Raw genomic sequence first — 8,743 nt, 5'->3', positions numbered from 1 at the left:
CAAAAAGCATGTTTCTCCTTTTCTCTTCCTCAAACCTAATCAGGATAATTAGAATATATTCCAGTGTAAGAGCTCATAAGGCAATAGTTTCAATAACCCAATATTTAGCCAAAGGCCACGACTAGACTTATCCCTCTTCCATGTGATCTGAATCCATTGTTCTACCCAGTATTATTCCAAACATTCTGGAACTTGATATTGTATTGGCTCCCAACCCCCAAACACTTTTTAGTACTCCACCTAGAGTGCAGACAGACACCCCCATGCTCAGGAAGGGCTCACTGTGTCCCTGGGCCAGGGGGTTCGTTTGTCTGACTGACTTGACGCTCAGAAGCAGGGAGCGGCAGAGCTGTGAAAAAACACACGAACAGGTCAAATGAAAGTTAGGCTTCAAATCTGGCAGGTAAGTAACTTGTGTCATCAGGTGTAGAATCCAGTTCTGATTACAGTTAGTGTTCTGTCTTAATAAATTATTCCAAACAAAACTTCTTTTAGTTAAAAAAGGCACTAAAAATTACTTTAGTATATCAGCTTTAAGCATTAGAGCCTCTTCCCCCAAAACAGCCATTGATATTGTTTAATAAAATAAAATGCAAAAGAATTCAGGAATAAAATCTGGGCAGCTCACAACACAGTGGAAGGAAATGGTATGTAGGTGACGGTTACAAAAATTTCAGAACCCAGTGTCTCTCACTAAAAGACAAACTACCAAATACAAAAACACAGAAAAGAAACTTAAGTTTTGGAAAAGGTAGGCTTTTAATAACTGCTTTTATCACCAGGTTAAGTCATGCAGTTACAAAGTAGTTAGAAATTTCTGAAAGGGCATTATAGTTAAAAAAAAAAAAACAAAACAAGCTCATTCTTACACATACAGTATCTAGCACTTCATTGGGACGCTACTGTTCAAAAGGCCCTGGCCAGATAGCTCCCAAACAGAACACTCAACCCAAGGCTGTGTTCAGCCCCATGTTAACACAGCTGGGTGCGGAATGCAAAGCCTCTAGAAGGAGGGACGCAGGTCAGGCGGAAGGGGCCACTGGCATCGCTCAGAGCCAGCCAGACTCCAAACTGGGAGCCTAAGTGGTTTTTTTTCTCTTCCTGGGACATTCTACTTGAATTACTGTTCAATTAGTCAACACAATAGATCTTCAAAAGAGAACAGTCAATTAGCATGGTAAGGAGGTTACTGCATTCTTTGGACTATGTGTCATAATTATAGTTAGCAAATTCTGACAGTCTTAACAAAAATAGCCTCCATCACTTGCAGGTATGAAGATAACTTAATTCTTCATAGGGCTTTTTGTTTTTGTTGGATGACAATATATGACTGACAACTATAAATGATAGTGTTTTATGATATAAAAATACTAGCTTTTTTCATTTATTATGTTTACAGGCATTCACTGCTTGAGTCAAGGTTAGACTTGTTAAGTGATTAAAGGCAATTTTATTACAGCAGCATGTACTTATTTTATTCTAAAATAATAAAATGCATAAACAGAAATAGCTTTTATTTTTATTTGCGATCTGTAAAATTGAGTTATTTTGCTGATGTAAAATACCAATAACTCACTTGAGGACCATGCCGACTTCTGAAAATGCCACACACCTACTTCTTAAATGTGTTAAAGTTACAGCATGTCCCAGACTTGTCCAGAGCAAAAGAAGCGACTGCTCTTGACCATGCCTTCCCCGGCGACAGCACTGTATTGGGAAAAGCCAGAGTGAGAATTTTTATTTAAAGGCAAAACACCTAAAATGGCTCTCTGTAGGTGGTATCTACTTTCACACTCATCAGATTGTACATGATCCCCTACCCTTAATTTCTTTCTTCTAAGGGGCTGATTTGGTTTGACCTGTTGAGAATGGTGTCCATTATCTAATGAGTCAGGAGAGAAAGGGATTTTTGTGGTTACATGTAAACTTGTGATAGGTCTGCAGAAGTTACAGGGGAAGAGGGTAGTGAGAAGTCAGCCACGATCCACCTATGTGAAGGTCACACCAGCTTCATTGTACACTCTGAAGACTTTCTCAATGGCATTGACATAGGCAGCTGTTCTCAGGTCCAATCCCAGATTATACTTCATGGCTGTGCGCATAATTTGCTGAAATGAAAGAGAAAGTGCAGTGAAGACCACCCCAACTCAAGTAGCTGGGCCATGAACACACAAGGCCCAGACTGGCCTGGTATAAATTACCCTGTTATCATTTCAGGGCAGGATGTAGGCAGCCAAAGCCAAACTACTTTGGCAGTAGAACAATCTCTAGGCAGGAAGGACTAATTCTCTGGAATTAATAAAAATAATTATAGGCAGTAAGAAATCACACTTTAGACATCCTGTTATCTGGAACAAGTTCATTTGATATACTTTATGATTGTTTAAAAGAACTAACAACAGGCCAGGCACTGTAGCTCATGCCTATAATCCTAGCATTTTGGGAGGCCGAGGCAGGAGAATTGCTTGAGGCCAGGAGTTTGAGACCAGCCTGACAAGAGCGAGACTTCTGTCTCTATTAAAAATAGAAAAAATTAGCCAGGCATGGTGGCACATGCTTGGAGTCCCAGCTACTAGGGAGGCTGAGGCAGGAAGATCACTAGAGCCCAGGAGTTTGAGGTTGCAGTGAGCTACGATGATGCCAGGCAACAGAGTGAGACCCTATGTCAAAAAAAAAAAAAAAGACTAACAATGGGATGAGGAAAACTAGAATTACATAGCAGTGACGGCCACACAGCCTAGTGAGTACTGAAGGCTGAACTGTATACTTTAGAAGGATGAATTTATAGTATATCAATTATCTCAATAAAAATTTAACAAAAACATCACTAAGAAGCATCACCTTCTTTATCGATATCTGTTTATGTTATTTCAACTTAAATCAAAGTGGATAAAATCTGAACTCAAGAAGAAATTGGGAAAAATGGTCTCAAACTGTGTTTAAGACTTTTAAACTAGGAATCAGGAGTCAAAATAACTTTGACTTACAGCCTCCTACAGCTATACTCTAGTGGCGCACTGGGCTGCAATACAGTTCGGCTGACTACTCCACGTCTGGCTAACTGCCAAACATCATTCCCTCCTAACTTGGCATTGTTATTTACTTCCAAAGCCTGGTAAACGTATTTTAAGACTCTGAGAAAACTGCTGATCATTCGCGACTGACAAGGCATGTGTTTTGCTACACGCAAGTGAGGACCATTTCCCAGATTCCTATTTTCTGTCAGCACACAGAGTTTGGCAGCTAGGATAACACAGTTGAGTTGTATTTCATGTGACTTCCAGAAACAAACAGCATCTGCACACGTACCCTGGCGGAACGCTCCATTGTGTACGCCAAGCCAGAGTGCACGATGTCTTTCTCAGAGGCACCCTATTAGGAAAAAGAACACGAGTTTAACAAAACCACACAAAGACATGCTGTGTCTCTATGTAAGATTACGAAGGATTCTTAAGTCAATAAACAACCAGACAGAAGTGTTTTATCTTTCAGTAAAGATATATGTAATTTCTATACAGTATCAAGATACAGTATCTTGATATTTATTGAGGTAGTTGCACTTTAACCACGATTTAATTTTAATTATATTTGACAAAAAACAGATACTCATGAAATAACATTATGGTAAAACAATGAACATAGAAAAGTATAGACCAAGAAACACGAGGGCAAGTAGTGAGATCAGCACCCTTCACTGGTCTGATACACGGACGTGCTGAAGCAACATGGTACACTGTCCACCTCATAGTGCAGTCCCTGTGAACAGGGACCCCACACAGGGGAATCTAGCTAAATACACTAGTGGCTCTGGGGTAGAATCTTGCCTGTGTGTTTGGCGGTACCGCCAACTTTTAAAGCTACATGATCTTAGCAGCTCTTTGATTCCACTGGTGAGGAAACTGAGGATGAGAGGCTGGCCAAGGTTACAGACAGCTACTCTTAGAGCTGGGATATAATCCAGGGCTTGGCCTCCAACACCAAGTAAGCTTATCTCTTTCCTATGCTAATTACCTTCATCTAATTTGTTTCTTGAAATGCTTTCTAAAAATTAAGGACAATTAACTATCACTAGCACTCCTAATAATGTGACATACAGAGCTACAAAACACATATCCTGAAATGTCAGATAAAAACTTAAAGTGAGTCACCAATAAAAGTTATGAAAGTTATAAAAGCAATGAAAGTTATCTGCAGTGAACGTCATTCAATTCACATTGTGTTCATTTAAAAAAGTCTATTTCTATAACATTTACACTAATCAAGAAACATTTGAAAGCCGGGTGTGGTGGCATGTGCCCGTAACCCTAGCTACCCTGGAGCTGAGGTGGGAGGATTAGGAATAGGAAACAAACTTGTTTTGCAGGCAGAATACTGTGGTTTTCTTTCATTTATGCATTTACCAAACATTTATTGAGTACATACTACACTCTTCCAGGTACTGGAGACACTGCAAAAAACAAAATTAAAATTCTGTTCTCATAGTGTTTATATTTTAGTGCAAGGAGAGTGCACATACATGGACTTAAATCATGAAGCTAAGCAGATCACTGAAGTTTTTTTTTTTTTTTGAGACAGAGTCTCACTGTGTTGCCCGGGCTAGAGTGAGTGCCATGGTGTCATCCGAGCTCACAGCAACCTCAAACTCCTGGGCTCAAGCGATCCTCCTGCCTCAGCCTCCCGAGTAGCTGGGACTACAGGCATGCGCCACCATGCCTGGCTAATTTTTTCTATATATTTTTAGTTGTCTGATTAATTTCTTTCTATTTTTAGTAGAGACGGGGTCTCGCTCTTCAGGCTGGTTTCGAACTCCTGAGCTCAAACAATCCTCTCGCCTCGGCCTCCCAGAGTGATAGGATTACAGGTGTGAGCCACCGCGCCCGGCCTCACTGAAGCTTTGAAACAAGACAGAGAGTGGTTCAGAGACTGAGGCCTTCCAATGGTTAAGAGGATGGAGAGTTGAAAAGGGACCAGCAAAAGCCAACGAGAAGAAATGGCCAGTGAGTGACGTAGGAAGAAAACCAGGAGAATGTGGTGTCCTGAAAGCTAAGAGAAGAAAATATTTCAAGAAGGGAGTGACCAATTCTGATAAGAGCTGCTAACAGGTCAAATAAAAGTAGGACTGAAAAATGACCCTTGGATGTGGCAATGCTGATGTCACCAGCTATCTTGACAAGAATGGTTTTGGTGGAGCAGGTTCAAGCAGAGAAGAAATGGAGACAGAGTATATACAACAACTCCTTCAAGGAGGTTTGCTGCAAGGGAAACAGAAATGGCAATAATAGGAAGGGGAAGTGGGATTAAGATTTGTATTTAAAAAAAAACGGTATTTGGTCCACTGAGAGGAATGACACAGTAGAGGGACAATGATGGTGCAGGAGAGAGAGGGAAAGACTTGCTAGCGCAGTGTATCTGCAAAGGTGAGGACCAGCCAGCCATGCTCAGAGCTGGGCTCAGATGGAAGCACAAGGAGCTGATCTACAAGAGCACAGATGACACGGGCCAGGGTGTGGATACCAGGGGCTGGGGAGAGGTGATGTTCTCAGACTGCTTCAATTTTCTCTGTGAATAAATACCCGGGTCATGAGCTGGTGTGCAGGGGAGGAGAAAATATCACTCAGGATGGGGAGAATGCAACATGGAAAAGCAGCATGACTGTCGGGCAGTGGGAACCCACTTGAGGTTAATGGTGAGAACGTGAGCTGTCAGCAGGGCCACCAGCTACAGGGGCACAGGCATGGCAGAGGCAGAGAGCTGGGATCTAACCAGGGTTTAGGTTTTAACAAGGGGTATGATGAAGCACATCGAGACCACGGAGTGGCTGTAATGATGGCGCATGGAATTTAAGTTAGATAAGGAGAGAAGTGAGGGCGTCGGGGGGATGAGGATCGGGTCAATTATGTAGGTCCTAGTAGGGCCAAAGCAGGGTAGGTAGGATAGGCAGGAACTAGAGGGAGAGAGCTGGAAAACACTGGTTTTTCAGTTAACACTTGTAAGACTGTTTGTAATAAGTAATTCTGTATGAGGTGAGAAATAGCACAGAAGCCTAAAATTAGAAGCACCAAAAGCATTCGAAAGCTGGGAGACCAATTATCTTTTAAAAAGGATAAAAAGTTATTCATAGCTATCTTCCTAACTAGCTGCCTGTCCTCTTTCTGTGCTCCCTCGGGGTTCCATCTGAGTGAGGGCCATGTTTCCAGCACACGCTGCGCAGGGCGCAACCCCAGGGAGGGCAAGCAGCCCTCTACTGGTGGCAGCGGCAAGCCCTTCCAGTGCCCTGCACATCACCTGTGACGGAAGGGAAGTATATACATAACTCTGGCACACAGATGGGACTTTCAGAGAAAGCCACATAGCTGCAGTGACAACTAAGCAGGCAGGGGGCCAGAGCATTCCAGAAAGGACCAGAACTAACAGAGATGTGGCTCTGGGAAAGAGGAAGGTTTACTGAGGGCAGCAGTTAGTATCCAGACTGGCTAGAGCATCTTTCCTCCTTCAAACCAAAACATTTAACTTTTTCCCATGTTACAATAATATAAAATTATTTTCATGGCTGAATATTTAATAAGAAGATATAACTTAGCCATTTCTCTGTCATCAGACTATTAAATCAAACCTAAGTTAAAAACCGACTGCAAATAGTTCCAATGACATCGTGATGTATGGAGTCATTCCTCTTCTTTTGAATTATTTTCTTAGGACAAATTCCCAGAGAGAAGATTTTCATAGCACCAAAGGGCAGGAACACTTTAATAACTATTCACATTTTTCAAAGAGCTACACCAATCTGCACTGTCATCAAAACAAAGGTACAACTGTTTTACCACACACCATATTTACCCACGAATTGTTTTTGTTAATTTAATACATAAAATACCTTTTCTAATCTGTTTTCTTTAACTCTCATGTCCATATAGCAATTTCAAATTTTCGTATAGTTGTCTAACGCATACTTTTAAATTATTTCCATTTCTTTGAAGCTTACAAGAATTCAAATACATAATAATCCTTCATGATTATATCAGAATCACTGTTAAGACATTTGTATTGTAAAAAGTACCAAAAACAGAACTATTATTTATTTTATATTTGTTTTAGTCACTTAGGATTCTTACCACATTTTAAAAACGTAATGACGGGAAGGGACAAAACACACGCATCACACAATTATGGTCACGCTGACTGCCACCCCTCAACTCAATCAATCTACCTGGCTCTGTCTGCAGGAAAGAACAGGAAGCGTGTGTAGGGCACAACTCTGGGGTCCCCACACTCACCGATATCCTGTCTTGGAACTCTGCTGTGGGCACGATGGGAATAGTTCCACCGTGCTTTCCAAATTTTCTTTCTAAACTCTCTTGAACGGACACTATAAAAAAAAGAAGAACCAAAAGTAGTCTCAAACTATATCCACAACCCAAAAACTAACACAGAGTTTGAGAAATCTTCAACACTAATGACGTAAAAGAGTTGATCATTTAAAACTCAGTTAAAAAGGAATAAAACACTTTGCCAATTTTCTATATAAATGTGAATTTAGGTCACTGCTCTGTTTCCATAACACCCATTACCAGGGTTTTTCCTTGGCTCTAGTAAAAAGAAAATGCTGAGGGAAAAAGAAATGGAAATAGATGGAACATTTCACCCAGATGTCCAGAGTGGGCTGAGTACAGAAGCTCAGCTGGAGGTCTTGGTTTTATTTCAGCTTGACGAGAGATTCTGCTATTAACTGTGGAGCTTACTCTAGTCACAGAAAAATAAGTATTCTCATCAGCAGACTCAAAAAATTCTTGACACTAGATAGGCCTTTGCCAAGAGCAACCAGAGACAGGAATGGATGAGTATCGTAGTGGAGTTCATGTTTTAAAATCACACTTTTTATAATAGTACTAACTTGTAGATTATGTTCTGGGAACATTCCATCACAGAATAAAAATCCAAATATAAGTATATTTGAGAGTTATTGAGTATCTGTAAAGAAATTGTATATTTCTGGCCTAAGCCTCATGAGGCAATGTAATAAATTTTCTGTTCTGAGACTAAATTCTCTAGGATTACCAAAGGGACAAGTTCTCTTAAGTTAGCTTTTTCCAGCCTTTTAGCTGGCCCAAAAGATTAGTTTTAGAGAATAAAATTATTGGCACTCACTCAGCAAGTGGTAATTAGAATCCCTTTCATATTTGAAGGTCAAACGGCCATAGCTGACATGATTTAGATTCTTCAGCCACTCAAAGTAAGATACTGTCACTCCTCCAGCATTCAAGTAGAGATCCTATACACAAGAATGTGACAAGAAGACACCGAAGAAATTAGAAGATGATGGTTTTAGTAAAACCTTAAAATGAACCTAAGTACTCAACTTTGATACCAAGGTATTGAAATTACACTTTAAACTTCCCAAATATAGAATTTCACACTTAATTTAACAGAACCCCTACCCAACCCACCTAAGGATTTTTCCATTCAGGAAAAAATAAATCATTTATTTGGCTTATTAATCAAGTAAGTATATGATCAACTTTGGTGAGAGCCTCTTCTTCACCAAAAGTTCTCAGACTAAATTGCTTGCCCACCAACCACTGGATTAGACCGACTATAGGGCATCTCGCCAGAAGGTTAGCATTCCCTCTCCCTCTATCCCAGGGCAGCCTATTTTAGTTACACTAAACACCTTAAGGGCTTTTGGCAAAGTGTGTGTGGGGGTCTTCAAAATGCATTCTGAGCCCACACTAACTTCCAATAACCT

General features: G+C 40.6%; 1 protein-coding gene across 1 annotated transcript in view; it reads right to left on the bottom strand.

Moving 5' to 3' along the window:
- Nucleotides 1-739: 739 nt before the first annotated feature.
- Nucleotides 740-8,743, bottom strand: part of GLUD1 (glutamate dehydrogenase 1) — a 47,858-nt gene continuing 39,854 nt past the window's right edge. Inside the window, exons 10-13 of the mRNA XM_012651280.1 lie at nt 8,146-8,269; nt 7,275-7,366; nt 3,310-3,372; nt 740-2,108 (exon numbers count right to left, since the gene is read on the bottom strand). Of these exons, the coding sequence (XP_012506734.1) occupies nt 1,989-2,108; nt 3,310-3,372; nt 7,275-7,366; nt 8,146-8,269 (399 nt within the window). The 3' untranslated portion in view covers nt 740-1,988. The remainder of the gene's footprint in view (nt 2,109-3,309; nt 3,373-7,274; nt 7,367-8,145; nt 8,270-8,743) is intronic.

Source organism: Propithecus coquereli, unplaced genomic scaffold, assembly GCF_000956105.1.
Source record: "Propithecus coquereli isolate 6110/MARCELLA unplaced genomic scaffold, Pcoq_1.0 Scaffold351, whole genome shotgun sequence".
Lineage (NCBI taxonomy): Eukaryota > Metazoa > Chordata > Mammalia > Primates > Indriidae > Propithecus > Propithecus coquereli.
The sequence above is the reverse complement of the archived record's forward strand: the minus strand, read 5'-3'. Positions and strand labels throughout refer to the sequence as shown.